The sequence below is a fragment of the Canis lupus genome, chromosome 16, assembly GCF_011100685.1.
Source record: "Canis lupus familiaris isolate Mischka breed German Shepherd chromosome 16, alternate assembly UU_Cfam_GSD_1.0, whole genome shotgun sequence".
Classification (NCBI taxonomy): Eukaryota; Metazoa; Chordata; class Mammalia; order Carnivora; family Canidae; genus Canis; species Canis lupus.
This window is the reverse complement of record NC_049237.1, coordinates 949,715-965,868: the sequence shown is the minus strand read 5'-3', so window position 1 is coordinate 965,868 and position 16,154 is coordinate 949,715. Positions and strand designations below refer to the sequence as shown.

At 49.0% G+C, this 16,154-nt stretch overlaps 2 protein-coding genes across 3 annotated transcripts in view; one reads left to right on the top strand and one right to left on the bottom strand.

The window, feature by feature from the left end:
- The window catches only part of LOC119877081 (aldo-keto reductase family 1 member D1-like), a 93,157-nt gene extending 77,446 nt beyond the window's left edge, over positions 1–15,711 (bottom strand). The window contains 2 exon segments of the mRNA XM_038559249.1: positions 2,542–2,700; positions 14,451–15,711. The gene's annotated coding sequence lies outside the window, so the exon portion shown is untranslated.
- Positions 11,836–15,372, top strand: LOC119874619. Of its 2 annotated transcripts, none has more exons than XR_005371150.1 (3): positions 11,836–13,087; positions 13,678–13,734; positions 14,457–15,372. XR_005371150.1 is itself a non-coding variant. In XM_038559251.1 (3 exons), the coding sequence occupies exons 2-3, from the start codon at positions 14,223–14,225 to the stop codon at positions 14,967–14,969; spliced, it is 594 nt and encodes a 197-aa protein (XP_038415179.1). In that variant the 5' UTR covers positions 11,836–13,087; positions 13,678–14,222; the 3' UTR covers positions 14,970–15,372. The 2 variants fall into 2 exon arrangements, 1 of the variants encoding a protein (XP_038415179.1); XM_038559251.1 differs by having other exon boundaries at positions 13,678–14,732; positions 14,886–15,372.
- Positions 15,712–16,154: the final 443 nt, after the last annotated feature.

Genomic DNA, 16,154 nt, shown 5'->3' with positions numbered 1-16,154 from the left:
CTGACCAAAATTCTCCCTGAAACTTAAGTTCCTGTTCTCTCTAGTTCAGATCTTTAGTTTCAGGTTGTCTTCCACTCTCCTTTAAGTGATTTATGGCCTCTTTTGTGACACAGCGTGAACAATATCCTAAGGTGAGGACCTCACATTGGTCAGAGGCAAAGCTGTGGTATGGCAAAGAATATCCTTATAGCCCGTGTTCCTTCCCTGGCCCTTCATGCCACTTCAGCTCCCTTCCTAAGGTCTACTTCTTGGGTACCTGAGGCTCTTAGGCTGTCAAATTCAATGACCTGAGCCTAATTTGCCTTTACTGGGAAAAGGGCACTTACAGGAAAATTCAAAATATAAAGGTGTATCATCTCCCTGTTATGTAATTTATGTTTCCAGAAGTAAAGTTTGGAAATGGGTTAAATACTTGTCAATTGGGAATAAAAAGTGCTTTATTCTGTTTAAGCCAGGATAATAGGTACAAAATGGAGCTGCTTATGCTAAGCTCCATATCACCCAAACCAAGATGTAATGTAAGTAGTGTTTTAGGGCTCCCAGAAATGGAACCAATCAGGAATCAGCTGGCCAGCACTGGTTAGGTAATTTGTCTGAGAGACCCCTGCCATCTCCCAAAGGACAGCATGCTTGCATAATTAATGGGCTTTTTTGCTTTGTACAACTTCCTTGTTCCTGCTCCATTCTGCCTATGCAAATCTTTCACTTTCTGTTGCCACTTGGAGTTCTTTTGTATTTGCTAAATTGGATGCTGCCCAATTCAATCAGTGTTTGCTTAAATAAAGTCTTAAAGTGTTTAATATGTCTCAGTTTATCTTTTAATGATCCTTTTTCAGTCATCATTAACAAGAATGCACTAGATCTCTATTGGAGGACTTGGGGGATTTTCGAGATCTGTTGTTACGTAAGAAAAGCAAAATGCAGGGAAGTGTACATAATACCACAATGATTGAACTCCCCTGTAGGTGTATTTGTATAGGATTATACAGACATAAAGAAAAGTGGGGAGGGCAGCCCCCGTGGCTCAGCGGATTAGCCCCGCCTTCAGCCCGGGGCCTGATCCTAGAGACCCAGGATCGAGTCCCACGTTAGGCTCCCTGCGTGGAGCCTGCTTCTCCCTCTGCCTGTGTCTCTGCCTCTCTCTCTCTCTGTGTCTCTATGAATAAATAAATAAATAAAATCTTAAAAAGAAAAGAAAAGTGTGGAAAGGTACATACCAGGCTGTTAATACTGTTTACTTGGGATGAGATGGGAGTACCAGGAAAATCAGTTAAAAAGACCTTTACCAAAAAGACTCAGGTTAACAACAGCATGGATAATACTTTAATTCTATTTACTTAAATTATATATTCTGTGTGGATGTGTGTGTGTACACACATATATATACATCAATCTATGTATAAATAAATCTAGTTTTTTTTCTTTTTTTTAAAGATTTTATTTTTATTTATTCATGAGAATATACAGAGAGGAGAGACAGGCAGAGACACAGGCAGAGGGAGAAGCAGGCTCCATGCAGGGAGCCCGATGTGGGACTCGATCCCGGGTCCCTAGGATCATGCCCTGGGCTGAAGGTGGCGCTAAACTGCTGAGCCACCCGGGCTGCTCAAATCTAGCTTTTCTTATGTTTTCTGCCTTTTATACTATGTCTAGACCTTGCCCACACTAAAATTATAAAAGTATTTTATTGCTATTTCTTCTGGGTAGCTTTGCTTTATTTTATACTTTTGTTCTTAGTCCATCTGAAATTTATTTCCATATAAGTTGTGTGGTAGGGATTGAATAAAATTTTATTTTCTCAGTCAGTTGCCTGAGAAGATATCCTCTAACTTTTTTTTTTAAGATTTATTTGTTTATTCATGAGAGACACAGCCTGAGATAGAGAGAGAGAGAGAGAGGGGCAGAGACATAGGCAGAGGGAGAAGCAGGCTCCTCAGAGGGAGCCTGATGTGGAACTTGATCCTGGATCCCAGGATCACGAGCTGAGCTGAAAGCAGACGCCCAACTTCTGAGCCACCCAGGCATCCCTATCCTCTAACTTTCTAAAAGGAGCTGTAGTGTATTGGCAGGCTGAGTCTCAGTGGCAAAGCAGTGTTGAGTATGGATTCAGAACATTATTGTGAAACTGCCTTATGGCACTGGAAGGGTAGGGATCAAGATCTCTGGAGATAGCAATGGTAGGGCAGGGCCAGTGTGACATGTGGCTGTAGCTGCTCGCACCTGTGTGACCCCTATTGTTCATGGAGGCTCCTACCATCTCTGATCTTCCCAAGATTGTAAGAGGTTAACAGATCTTTTTTTTATTATATTTTCAATATTATTTTTACTAGCTTGCTCTCTAGGTCTTTATAGTCCCTTTTCTCAGAAATTGAGAGACAGTGACATGTTTCCTTGGCTTTAGGCAGAGTGGCCTACTTCAGTGGCTATTCTCTATTAGCAAGCAATCATATCTATAGCCAAGGCTCTTATGACTTCCAGCCCTTTCCATCTCACTATCTGGCCAAGGCACACTTCTCAGAAGTCAGAAACAGTAATGCTTACCTCCTCCTTTTGTTTGATTCTTTATTTCAGTGCTCAGAGTTTTCATTACCATTTATTTCAGGATCCCCCAGGGCTGAAAGGACTCCAAAGTCTACCTTATAACACTGGATCTCTTAGAGAGAGATTGCAGATTCTCCCAGAAATCTTCTATCCTTTGCTCTACAGGAAAGAGAGAAAAATGACTGTGATACCATTTCTGCCTAAATAAGGATAATTTAAAGAAATTCCTGGGAGTGTCTTTTGTTATGCCAAAAAGCTGGGACTCTCCTTTGTTATACCAAAGACAGAACAAGAAAAATTAAAGAAGGAATGTCAAGTGATAGTAAAGATTTGATTTCATTCCAAACTAGAATCAGAATATAAAACATGTTAAAAAAAAAAGTGACATCTGAGTGGCTCAGTGGTTGAGCATCTGCCTTTGGCTCAGGGTGTGATCCCAGGGTCCTGGGATCAAGGCCTGCATCAGGCTCCTTGCATGAAGCCTGCTTCTCCCTCTGCCTATGTCTCTACCTCTCTCTGTGTGTCTCTCATGAAAAAAATATTAAAGAAACATTAAAATAGAAAGAAAACTCTCAACGGATGACAGAAAGCCATTTTTGTTGTTATAGAACAAAACAGACAGGTGCATCTTTAGAATCTATTAAAACTATGTTGAGACAGGATAGATGGGATCACATGGTTGGTTATAATGAGAGGAAACTGTTCAAAGGAATGAGAAGTTATCAAAAATGCAAATCTGATCATGTAATCACAAATGGTTCAATACAGAAAGCAAGAGGGTACTTGGAGAACTTGGTGTTTGTTTGGGGAAGTACTAGGGTAAGTTCTTGAATGAACATGTATGAAAAGAAGACAGAAGAGGGGTACAAGGGCATGGCATACATCTTGAAGAGTAACAACAGGGATGCTAAATTCTAAATGTAATGAAGTCTTTTTTTTTTCTTTTTTTAAGGCTGTGGTGGTTTTACCAAAGAATCAAAGACATGTTTACAAGTATTAAAATGATCAAGAAAGGGATGAGGGATGTGCTTGCACTAGGAACTCATGGATTAATGTTCATGGCTTGATGGGTGTTATGGGTTGAAATGTGTCCCCCCAAAATATATGTCGAAGTCCTTCCTAATTGCCAATAATTTAAAATAAAATCCTATTTGGAAATATGGTCATTGCATATCTACTTAGTTAAGCTAAGTTCATACTATGTAGAATGGTCCCTTAATCCAGTATGATTGGTGTTCTTAAAAGAAGAGATGAGAGAGATGTTTAGGAAGGAGAATTCCACATGAAGACACTGACACATGAGGGGAGGATGCCATGTGAAAATGGAAGCAAGGATCAGAAATGAAAGAGGAAATAGTATAACTGATACCACAGGAATACAAAAGATCATAAGAGACTGCTATGAACAGTTATATGCTAACAAATGGGACAACCTAGAAGAAATGGATAAATTCTTAGACACATACAACCTGCCAAGACTAAATCATGAAAAAAGAAAAATACGAACAAATTACTAGTACAGAGATTGAATCAATTATCAAAAATCTCCCAACAAACAAAAGTCCAGGACCAGATGGCTTCATTGCTGAATTCTATCAAACATTTAAATAAAAATTAGTATCAATCCTTCTCAAACTTTTCCAAAAAATAGAAGAGGAGGGAACACTTCCAAACTCATTTTATGAAGCCAGCATTACCCTGATTCCAAAACCAGATAAGGACAGCACAAAGAAAAGAAAACGACAGGCCAATATCCCTGATAAACACAGATGCATAAATCTTCAATAAAACGTTAGTAAGCCAAATCCAACAATACTTTAAAGGCATGATATACACCATAATCAGATGGGATTTATTCCAAGGATGGTTTAACATTCATAAATCAATGTGATGTGGCACATTAACAAAATGAAGGATAAAAATCATATGATCATCTCAATAGATCAGAAAAAGCATTTGACAAAATTTAACACCCATTTATAAGAAAAAGTCTTAACAAAGTAGCTATAAAGGGGACATATCTCAACGTAATAAAGTCCATATATAACATAGCCGACATCATATTCAGTGGGGGAAATCTCTAGAATCAGAAACAAGACAAGGATGCCCACTCTCACCACTTATATTCAAAATAGTACTGGAAATTCTATCCCAGGCAATTAGGCAAGAAAAAGAAAAGGCATCCAGGTGAGAAAGGAAGAAGTAAAATTATTGCCATTTGTAGATGACACAATATTTTATATAGACAATCCTGAAGACTTCATTGAAAAACTGTTAGAATTAACACACAGGTTAGGGAGGGGGCACGATGGTGGAGGAGTAGGGTCCCCAAGTCACCTGGCCCCACCAACTCACCTAGATAACTTTCAAATCATCCTGAAAACCTACGCATTTGGCCTGAGATCTAAAGAGAGAACAGCTGGAATGCTGCAGTGAGAAGAGTTCGGGCTTCTATCAAGATAGGAAGGTGGAAAAATAAACAAATAAAAAAGCCTCCAAGGGGGAGGGGCCCCCGCGAGGAGCTGGGCTAAGGCCACAGCGAGAGCTCCCAGGGACAGGAGAGCCCAGGCATGGAAAAACAGGAACTTTACCAACCTTCCTGGATGGACAGGCACTTGCAGGGAGCTTGGGCAGGATCCCGGGAGGGGCGGGGATGCCCCCAGGCTCCTGGGTCACTAACAGGGGAGGGGCACCCCGGGGGAGAGCACGCTGCACCCTGCTGAGCTCCCTAAGGGGCTGGAGCGGCCCCAGGAGCAGCTTGGGCCGTGCAGGCCCCGGAGCCCAGGGCGCTGGGGACACAGCCCAGGATGTCGTGCTCCCCCTGGGACAGGCAGAGGTGGGGAGGACACAGGGCAGCCAGGACGCTCCTGCCACCAGGCACCCCGAGCTGTGCAGATCAGTGCCCCGCCCCCAGAGCATCCAGGCCCCTGCGCACTGGGAGCTTCGGTAGTTACTGCGGGAGCTGACTCCAGGGCTGGACAGCTGGCCACCACCACTGTTGTTCCTCCTCCTGGTGTCACCTTGTACCTGAGACTGAGCAGGGGCCTCACAGCTTAAACGGCTCCCACTGAGCCGTGCACCTGGTGGGGGCGGGGCAGCTCCCCAGGGGCACACACCTGATAATCGGCACAGCAGGCCCCTCCCCCAGAAGACCAGCTGGAAGGGGAAGAGTAAGTTCTTGACCAAGCAGTGCTGGAAAGCTCCAGGGGAAGTCGAGGGACTTACAGTATATAGAATCAGAGGATACCCCTCCTTTTTTTTTTTGTTTTTTTGTTTGTTTCCCCCCACTTTCCCCTTTTTCCTTCCTTTGTCCAGTACAACTTGCTTTTAGCCACTCTGCACTGAGCAAAATGACTAGAAGGAAGAACTCACCACAAAAGAAAGAATCAGAAACAGTACTTTCTGCCACAGAGTTACAGAATTTGGATTACAATTCAATGTCAGAGAGCCAGTTCAGAAGCACAATTATAAAGCTACCGGTGACTCTGGAAAAAAAGCATAAAGGAATCAAGAGAATTCATGACTGCAGAATTTAGATCTAATCAGGCTGAAATTAAAAATCAAGTAAATGAGATGCAATCCAAACTGGAGGTCCTAACAATGAGGGTTAATGAGGTAGAAGAAAGAGTGTGTGACATAGAAGACAAGTTGATGGCAAGGAAGGAAGCTGAGGAAAAAAGAGAGAAACAATTAAAAGATCATGAGGAAAGGTTAAGGGAAATAAATGATAGCCTCAGAAGGAAAAATCTACCTTTAATTGGAGTTCCAGAGGGCGCTGAAGACACAGAGGACCAGAAAGTGTATTTGAACAAATCAAAGCTGAGAACTTCCCTAACTTGGGGAGGGAAACAGGCATTCAGATCCAGGAGATAGAGAGATCCCCCCCTAAAATCAGTAAAAACCGCTCAACACCCCAAAATTTAATAGTGAAACTTGCAAATTCCAAGGATAAAGAGAAGATCCTTAAAGCAGCAAGAGACAAGAAATCCCTAACTTTATGGGAAAAAGTATTAGGTTAACAGCAGACCTCTCCACAGAGACCTGGCAGGCCAGAAAGGGCTGGCAGGATATATTCAGGGTCCTAAATGAGAAGAACATGCAACCAAGAATACTTTATCCAGCAAGGCTCTCATTCAAAATGGAAGGAGAGATAAAGAGCTTCCAAGACAGGCAGGAACTGAAAGAATATGTGACCTCCAAACCAGCTCTGCAAGAAATTTTAAGGGGGACTCTGTAAGACAAAGAGGATGCCCAAAGAAATAATCCAGAAAAACAGGGACTGAATCGGTATCATGATGACACTAAATTCATAGCTTTCAATAGTAACCCTGAATGTGAATAGGCTAAATGACCCCATCAAAAGACGCAGGGTTTCAGACTGGAGAAAAAAGCAAGACCCATCTATTTGCTGTCTACAGGAGACTCATAAGGACACCTACAGCCTGAAAATAAAACTTTGGAGAACCATTTACCATTCAAATGGTCCTCAAAACAAAGCAGGGGTAGCCATCCTTATATCATCAGATAAATAAGTTTATCCCAAAGACTGTAGTAAGAGATGAAGAGGGACACTATATCACACTTAAAGGGTCTATCCAACAAGAGGACCTAACAATCATGAATATTTATGCCCCGAATGTGGGAGCTGCCAAGGATATCAATCAATTAATAACCAAAGTTAAGGCATACTTAGATAATAATACACTTATACTTGGTGACTTGAACATAGAGCTTTCTAAAATCCATAGATCTTCTAAGCACAACATCTCCAAAGAAACAAGAGCTTTAAATGATACACTGGACCAGATGGATTTCACAGATATTTACAGAACTTTACGTCTGAATGCAACTGAATACACATTCTTCTGAAGCGCACATGGAACTTTCTCCAGAATAGGCCACATACTGGGTCACAAATCAGGTCGTAACTGATACCAAAAGATTGGGACCGTGCCCTGCATATTTTCAGACCATAATAATTTGAAATCAGAACTAAATCACAAGAAGAAATTTGGAAGGATTTCAAACACGTGCAGGTTAAGGACCATACTGCTAAAAGATGAAAGGGTCAACCAGGAAATTAGAGAAGAATTAAAAAGATTCACAGAAACCAATGAGAATGAAGATACAACCATTTAAAATCTTTGGGACACAGCAAAAGCGGTCCCAAGGGGGAAAGACATCGCAATACAAGCATCCATCCAAACTCTGGAAAGAACTGAAATACAAAAGCTAACCTTGCACCTAAAGGAGCTGGAGAAGGAACAGCAAAGGAAATCTTCACCCACCAGAAGACGACGGTTAATAAAAATTCGAGCAGAACTCAATGAAATAGAGAGCAGAAGAGCTGTGGAACAGATCAACAAAACGAGGAGGTGCTTCTTTGAAATAATTAAGAAGAGAGAGAAACCATCAGCCAGCCTTATTAAAAAGAAGAGAGAAAAGACTCCAATTAATAAAATCATGAATGAGAAAGGAGAGATCACTACCAACACCAAGGAAATACAAACGATTTAAAAAACATTATTCTATTTTAATTACTCCATTTTCTCCATTCAAGATTCAGCTTTATTTCTTTTTTATTTAATTATCTTCAATGATGTTACTTCTCCTCTGCTAACTTCCTAGTTCTGCATATGTGTCTACATTTATATCCGTTTCTCTGTTTCTCTGTCAGTGCGCGTGGATACACAACATGATTTCAGTTCAGTTGGTGGTCAAGCTGGAGAGTCAGTGCCTCCTGTCTACTTACAGTTCTGTGGCTGACAGCAGGTTTCCTACTTCTAAACGCTCAGTCCTAAGGTTCACTAGATTGATTCATCACGCTGCCTTTTGATGATCACCGTCATATGTTTCAATTCTACATGCCTGCAACCACACTAATTCTTATTTTTAACAGTCAATGTTCATTCCCCCTTTTTACAGCATTATTTCCATATATATGTGTATATATATGTGTGTGTGTGTACACACTCACACACATACACAATTCTTGCTCTCATTTCACTCATACAGTCTGTACTTCAAGTAGAAAATTTTCATTCAGCTTGAGGAGATGTCTTTTGTTTGTTTTGTGGAGCAGATCTGGTGATGTGTTTTCTGTTTTGTGGGATATGATTCAGAATTCCTGGGTTTGTGCCTCCCTGCTCATGGGACACCTGCTTCTCCCTCTCCCTCTGCCTGTCTCCACTGATCATGCTCGCCCTCTCTCTCTCTCTCTTAAACAAATAAATAAAATCCTAAAAATTAATACTACTTCTAATAAATAACACACAGAGTGAGCATAAAGGTGGACATGCAGGCCTTCTAGACCTGGCTGGAGACCCCCTCCCTCGTGCCTGTGTTTGTTTTCTTCCCCTTGTGTTGCTGGCTGCAGAGGTGCATGACCTCCCGGGGACGGAGGAGGCCCATGGAGGAGACACCCTGGCTCCTGAAAGACCCCGTGAATGAGTTCAGTCTCCAATCTGAACAGCCACTCAGTGCTGTCAGGTGGGGCAGTCTGTGCTGACGCGGTACTGACACTGGGGGAGTCACTTGGTAATTTAGCATAATGGGATAGATCTACAAAATGTGGATCACCAAATTAACTGAAGTAGTTATCAGTCTACTAGTTTTCAAATGACCAATGGACGCCTGCCTGGCTCAGTCTGAAGGGTGTGTGGTTATTGATCTCGGGGTCCTGAGTTTGAGTCCCACATCGGGCACAGAGTTTCCTTAAAAGAAAGAAAGAAAGAAAGAAAGAAAGAAAGAAAGAAAGAAAGAAAGAAAGAAAGAAAGAAAGAAAAGCACAAGTATTTAAAAACGCTCCAAATCAATAAGGCTCCCACCGCTGAGCTGGCCCGTGGTGAGATGGGTCTCCCACCTGCTCCTTCAGCCACTAAGCCCTGAGCACGGAGAGTGCCCGAGTTGATAAACAGGCCAGATCCTCCCTCTCGGAGCTCATGCTTCAGGGGGGAAAATGGACAAAATACGGAACAACGTCAGGAATGGAAAGAGCAATTGCTCCCTAGAAAGAGAGCCTGGTGCTTCCCTGGGTCCTGAGCTCCGGAGGTGAGGCTGTGACAAACTGGGGGGCTTTGGCAAATGCAGCAGCTGGGGCTCCAGGGGGCCACTGAGGGGAGGAGGTGAAGACCCCAGCAGGGCCACTGCCTCGCCAGGATCACAGCCTGGGAAGGAGGCTGAAGGGGGCATGAAGCCAGCTCTGTGTCCTCTGTTGGGGGTCAAGGCAGCCCCTCCCTTCCTAAGGGGGCTGGGAAAAGGTTGCATGGATGGAACTGGCTACAGGCATGGAGATGTGACGGGTTGGGGGTGGGCATTGACAGCCCAGATGGGAGGCATTCCAGCAGGTTCCAGTCTGAGGAAGAGCCCAGATCAGAGCGACCCACCAGGTGCACCGTCGTCCACAGCTCACCCAGTGGAAACGAGGGAATGGCCCGTAACATACGACAGGCAGGGTTTCAGGATAAGGACGGCCTCACACCTTCTATGCCAAGACCCTGACACCTTCTGTAGGGTTTGCCTTGGATTCAGGAGCCTAGGATCGTGGGAAGCTATTGCCCATCCCTGCCCCGGTAGGACTGTCATCTTCTGGGCCTCCAGAATGAGAGTATCGGTGCCCACGTGTGTGCACACAGGACCTTGTGGGCCTGGAGACACGTACACACCAAGGAGGAACATGTGGTTGGAGGTATTTCCTGCATGTGTGACACCCGCCTCCAATGTCATAGATATGATGCCACAGGGATGTCTGGAGGAAGCACCTGCTAGGATAATCCCTGTCCTACAGGCAAGAGGTGGACCATCCCCGACGGGCTCAATGGCTTCTCCGGGGTGAAAACCAGGGAAGAATGGAAAGTTGTGTCTGAACCCAGGTGTGTTTCCAGGCTGGGGCCCTGGCTGCACACAGTCGTTGGAGAGGGGTGCGGTTCTGTCACTGTGTGCACACAGGCCATTGCCTGCAGGGAGGGGGGGCATCGGCAGCCCCGAGCGCTGCTCCTGAAGGTTCCTCCAGGAGTGGGTCAGGGAAGGGGTCCCAGGCAGTGAGGTCACTTCATTCACAACAGAGGCCAACAGAACTTGGAACCCCTGCACCCAGGGCCCCCACATTCTAGTGCAGCCCCACCTCAGGCTCACTTTCAGGAGACTTCTGCTACTGAAAGATGTTCCCTTCCGGCTTTCCCAGTTTCGAGCAACGCCAGGAACCCCAGGGATGCGGCTGCTTCGAATGCTGGAGACGTTGGTGCCACCGTCAAACCCAACGCCTCAGGGAGTTTTTCAGGAGGCGCCGTAGGGTAATACAGAGCAGGCCAGGCCAGGCCACCTGTGCCAGCCATCCTGGGCAGCCCCATCCATCCCCTCCTCTTCAGGGAACCAGGGATGTGTGGGCAGGTCGCATCCAGGCTGGAGGACCTTGCAGGGCAGCAGGTTCCCCGGTGATCCCTTCAGGGTCACCCTGATGTCACGGTGGGCAGGGTGGAAACAGGATTCCCGAGGCGCCTCTTACCCGCCCCAGAGTTAACCCAAGGCCCTGCAGCAGCATCCCTTTGCTCTCCTTGGGGGAGGTGTGTGCCGGCTGTGCTGTGGCGTGTCTGCAATGGAGTCAGCTGGGTGTGCGGCCCGGCCGAAGGGGCCAGACCGGGCGCTGAGGCCTCCTGCCTGGCTGGCATACACTGTCTTTACAGAGCTCCACATGGGACAATGGGTGGCGGCAGAGGCGGGAGGAAGAGGACATCCCCCACACCCCGGTGGTGATCAGGAAGCAGCCCAGCACAGCTAACGGAGGCCTGCAAGGGTTCAAGGTGAGTGCAGGGGCTGGGGCCACCCGACACCCAGGGCCCCGATGCAGCAGGAAGGGCCCCGGGTCCCAGAAGCCAGCCTGTGCTCCCCTGGGCTCCCCCCTAGACTTCTGCTGCTACAGGAGTCTGGATTCTCCTCCTCCCCAAACTTGCCCCCATGGCCCTGCCCCTGCCTGGGCCAGATGCATGCAGAGTCCCTGTGCACAGATTTGTAGGAATATCAGAATAGAGCCGTCAGGGGATGCCTGGTCGCCCAGTGGTTTAGCGTCTGCCTTCCGCCCAGGCCCTGATCCTGGAGACCCAGGATCGAGTCCCGCTTCGGGCTGTCTGCATGGGGACTGCTTCTACCTCTGTCTGTGTGTCTGCCTCTCTCTCTCTCTGTGTGTCTCATGAATAAGTAATAACAACTTTTTTTATAATTAAATATTTTTAAAGATTTTGTTTATTTATTCACGAGAGACCGAGAGAGAGAAGCAGAGACACAAGCAGAGGGAGAAGCAGGCTCCATGCAGGGAGTCTGATGTGGGACTGGATCCTGGGTCCCCAGGATCACGCCCTGGGCTGAAGGCAGTGCTAAACCACTGAGCCACCCCAGCTGCCCATAAAAACTTTTGAAAAAGAGACACACCGTGTCTCATCGCACGCGCTCTCTAGTAGTTTGCACTGTGCTATGCTTTCTCCTAACTGGTGCTCCCAGGAGGCCCCATTGCCTGACGTCCTTCCCCACCTTCTCCAAGGCTTGAGCATGGTCCTTGTGAGTTGGGAGACTTTTCCCCAAAGGGACACGGAGCTCACTGTATTATGTCTATCGCTCTGCAGTTAGGTTTTGAAGGAGCGCATCCCTGCCCCCCACCCCCCCCCGGGGTCAGGCACAGGGGCCTCGTGTGCAGCACAACATGTCAGAAGGCCAGTTGGTCCCAACAGCCACTGAGCCCTTCACTGATGCAGGACTTCGATGCGATTCCCTTCTGTTGCCAAATCACAGGGTGGCGCTGCACATCCTGCGGCCCTCACGCCCTGGGCCCTCCCACCCAAGGAAAGGTCTCCGTGTGGGCACCTTGAGACAGGGACGTGTGGTCAAATTCAAGGGGTGAAGCCGCTAATGCAGGGAGGTGCTGTCAAAACTCAGCTGACAAGCGGCCCTGGGAGACTGACCCCTCCCACTTGAGATCCTTGTATTGATCCATATTTTTTTGAAAATTAATCCCCTAAGATTATTTCTTTATTGGATACTTTGTCTGTTTAAGAGACAGGCAGAGAAGCAGGGAGCGGAAGAGGGAGACACAGGCTCCTCAAGCACACTCGGCCCCAAGCGCAGAGCCTGCCAGGGGCGGGATCTCAGGATGCTGAGACCATGACCTGAGCCACAACCCAGTCAGATACCTAGTGACTGAGCGGCAGGCGTCAAGCCCCGTGTTCCTGCTGTGGGCATTCCTGCCCCCCCCTGCCCCCCGTCCCCCGCAGCCACTGAGAGCTCGGGCTTTGGTCTGCGCTCCAACTCCCAGGTGGTCTGGAGGCTACAGTGCAGGCTGCACGTCTCCTCTGTCCCACCTCAGGCTGAAAGGGCCTCAGCCCTGAGAAGGAATCATATCTGCCCAACCACCCCCAGCCGGAGGGAGCTGCTGGAGCAGCAGGTAGAAGAACTGGTGCCTGCCTTGCTGCGCTTGGACAATCCATTCCTATTTGAATTCCTAAAATGTTTTGGAGGAATATGGCAGCCCTGAAGAGGTGCTGGACCTGCTGTTTGCAAAGTGAGCACCCTGACTCCACAGCCCAGGGGGATGGGCCACCTACTGGTTGGGAGTCTTGGGGAATGTTCCTGACCTTCCCGGCCCCTGGGGCTGCTCCTCCGACTGGAGTAGAGTCAGGCAGGGCCTAGTTGGGTCCCACAGGGCAGCCCCCGGGCGTGGCCTGTGACAGGTCGGCTAGAGGGGCTGTGCTTGTGCTCAGCAGTCGTCGTTCTGTCCCCATGACGAAGCCTGTGCCGCCTCCCCACCGTCACCAGGGTCTTGAGCTGGCCTGTTTTGCCATGGAAAGGGAGTTTTTGGTCCATCTGGGGTCTGTATCCTGGGGCATTCGGAGTAGGGGTCCCCGGGGACACTGGGGCGCCCTGGCCCACTTGGATATCGGCCATGGGCCTGGCTGGAGCCCTTTCATTCCTCAAGCATTCAGGAAGCGCCAGCAGGTGCAGGTGCTTCTCCAGGAGCTGCCCGTGGCCCCACGCACAGAGCTGACGGCCCCCCAGGGTTCTGGACTAGTTGGGGTTCAGAGGGTGACAGCAGCTATGAGGAGAGGTTGGGTCCACAGGATGATTCATGTGATGCCCCCCTCCCTCCTCTAGGTATCGATGCGTTGTAGCTTCCTGTAAGAAGGAAGGAATCCTGGACCAGTGGGAAATGTGAGTGAGCCCTGGCTCATGCAGGGGAGCCTTTCCCTCTCCAGGAGGGCCACGAGGGGGCTGTGGGCTGGAGGGGCTGCTGGATCCCCTCACCTCACACGTCTGCAATTCCTGTGACAGGACAAAGGTCTGAGGCCCCTTTTCCTCTCAGGAAAAGAGCAAAGGAGAGCTGTGGGTGGGGTGCGGGCTTTGTGGGAGAGCCCTGGGACGTCAAAGGGAGACCTCCTCCATGCCCATCCCCCCAACCCTCTGTTTGCCCCACACCTGGGACGCAGAGCAGAGGGTGTGGGGAGCATCGCACTCACCAAATTGGTGGCACCTGGACCCGGGTGCACGGCAGGTGCTCAGGAGGGCCAGTGAGTGCTCACGGACCAGACGGCCCCCGCCCCGTGGGAGATTAGAGTCAGTGGAAGGACACCCCCTGGGGGCCCCTCGTGAGTGAGGCAGGGCAGACCCACGGGAGGGAAGGTTCCCCGGGAAAGACAGTGATGGTCACGCCGCTGGTCATGAGCTCCCACGCACAGAGGCTTCGTGCCAGCCCCTCCTCAGTGAGCAGGCCTGTGGCAGGCAGGACCGCCAGGTGGCAGGTGGACAAGGAGCAGCACTGGCCTCCGACAGCCCCAAGCGGGAGGCTGGGGGCCCCGTTCCTGCAGGGCTTCCCCAGGACACCTTGGTGTGAGGGAGCCCTGTCATCCAATGCCTCTGCCCATCCGTACCTCCAGCTCCATCTCCTGCATCCTGGACATCTGGCTGGACTACTATCGGGAGGATTTCATCAGCCACCGGAATTTCTCTCCCTGAGGAAGCTGCTGGCATTCATGGGGCTCAACACGCCAGGCTCAGACCTGGAAAACCGGGCCCAGCATTACCTGGAACGATTCAGCTACCTGGAGCTCGTGGAATTAGACGATGAGGATGAGGAGGACTGGGGTGGCCGAGCTGGGGACAGGGTGGGCCACACAGACCCAGCCTCCGTGCAGCTGGGCCGGGAGCACAGGGTAGGCTCACATCCCATCCCCATGGGCTGCAGTCTGGGGAGACCTCCCAGGGCTCTTGCACTTACACACGAACGGTGGGAAGAGTGTCCTTGATTTGAGAGGGACGTGGAAAGTCCGTCCTGGTGATGATACTTTGTTTTCTTGGGGCTATAGCTTCGGACACTGAGCAACACGCTGACCACCTCAGGAGCCTACCCCAGCCCTGACTGTGGGGCCTGCTGCACCTTCAGGGCCTGAGGTGACCGAGCCAGTCCCGGCTGCTGGAGGTGAGGGCTTGGCCCGAGCTGAGATGCTGGCTGCTGAGTCCAAGTCAATGAATGTGGTTTTGGCACCTATGATTCCCCACCCCGATGAGGAGCCACCTGCACCCTTGGCCACCCGGCGGAGGAGTAGGCCCTGACACTTGCAGTCGGGGTCCCCAAAGTGCCAGAGCCGCCACCTGCCTCTGGAGCAACTGGCTTTGACCCCTGAGCAACCCCCTGAACCACCTCGGGAGCCGCCCCAGCTCCTACCGCGGGGCTCCTGATGGCTGCAGCCCAATGGAGGCTTCCCTCCCCAGCATTGCGCTGTTTCTATATTTTGTTTTCCTTTAACCTCTATAATGGCTTATGAATTTTATTTGTAATTAAAGATAAGTTAACGGCACAAAATTGACTCTGATGCTTTTCAATTATACATCGTGGTACTTTAGGTCCATTCACAGTGTCACAGGCCCCGGAGCCCAGGGCGCTGGGGGACACTGCCCAGGATCCGGCGCTCCTCCCAGGACAGGCAGAGGCCGGGAGGGCACAGGACAGCAAGGACGCCCCTACCACCGGGCGGCCCTGAGCTGGGCGGATCGGCGCCCCCCACTCCCGGAGCATCCAGGCCCCTGCAGACTGGGAGCTGGGGTAGTTACTGCGGGAGCTGACTCCAGGGCTGGACAGCTGGCCGCCACCAGTGTGGCTGTTCCTCCTGGTGTCACCCTGCACCTGGGACTGAGCAGGGGCCTCATAGGATAAACAGCTCCCACTGAGTCGGGCACATGGCAGGGGGGAGGGCAGCTCCCCCAGGAGCACACACCTGAGAATCAGCACAGCAGCCCCCTCCCCCAGAAGACCAGCTGGAAGGACAGGGGAAAAGCAAGTTATTGACCAAGCAGCACTGGAAAGTTCTAGGGGAAGTCGAGGGATTTACAGTATATAGAATCAGAGGATACTCCCCCTTGTTTTTTCTTTTTTTCCCCTTGTTTTTTCTTTTCTGTTTGTTTCTGTTGTTTCCCCACCCCCTTTTTATTTTTTGTTTCTTCTTTTTTTTCTCTTTTGCTCCTTTTTCCAGTATAACTTGTTTTTGTCCACTCTGCACTGAGCCTAATGACTAGAAGGAACAACTCACCTCAAAAGAAAGATTCAGAAACAGTCCTCTCTCCCACAAAGTTACAAA

Coding starts and splice junctions, on each gene's coding strand:
- LOC119874619 (XM_038559251.1), top strand. CDS start 14,223: ATGGTCACGCCGCTGGTCATGAGCTCCCACGCACAGAGGCTTCGTGCC. Junction 14,733..14,885: donor AGCTGGGCCGGGAGCACAGG/GTAGGCTCACAT, acceptor TTGGGGCTATAG/CTTCGGACACTGAGCAACAC.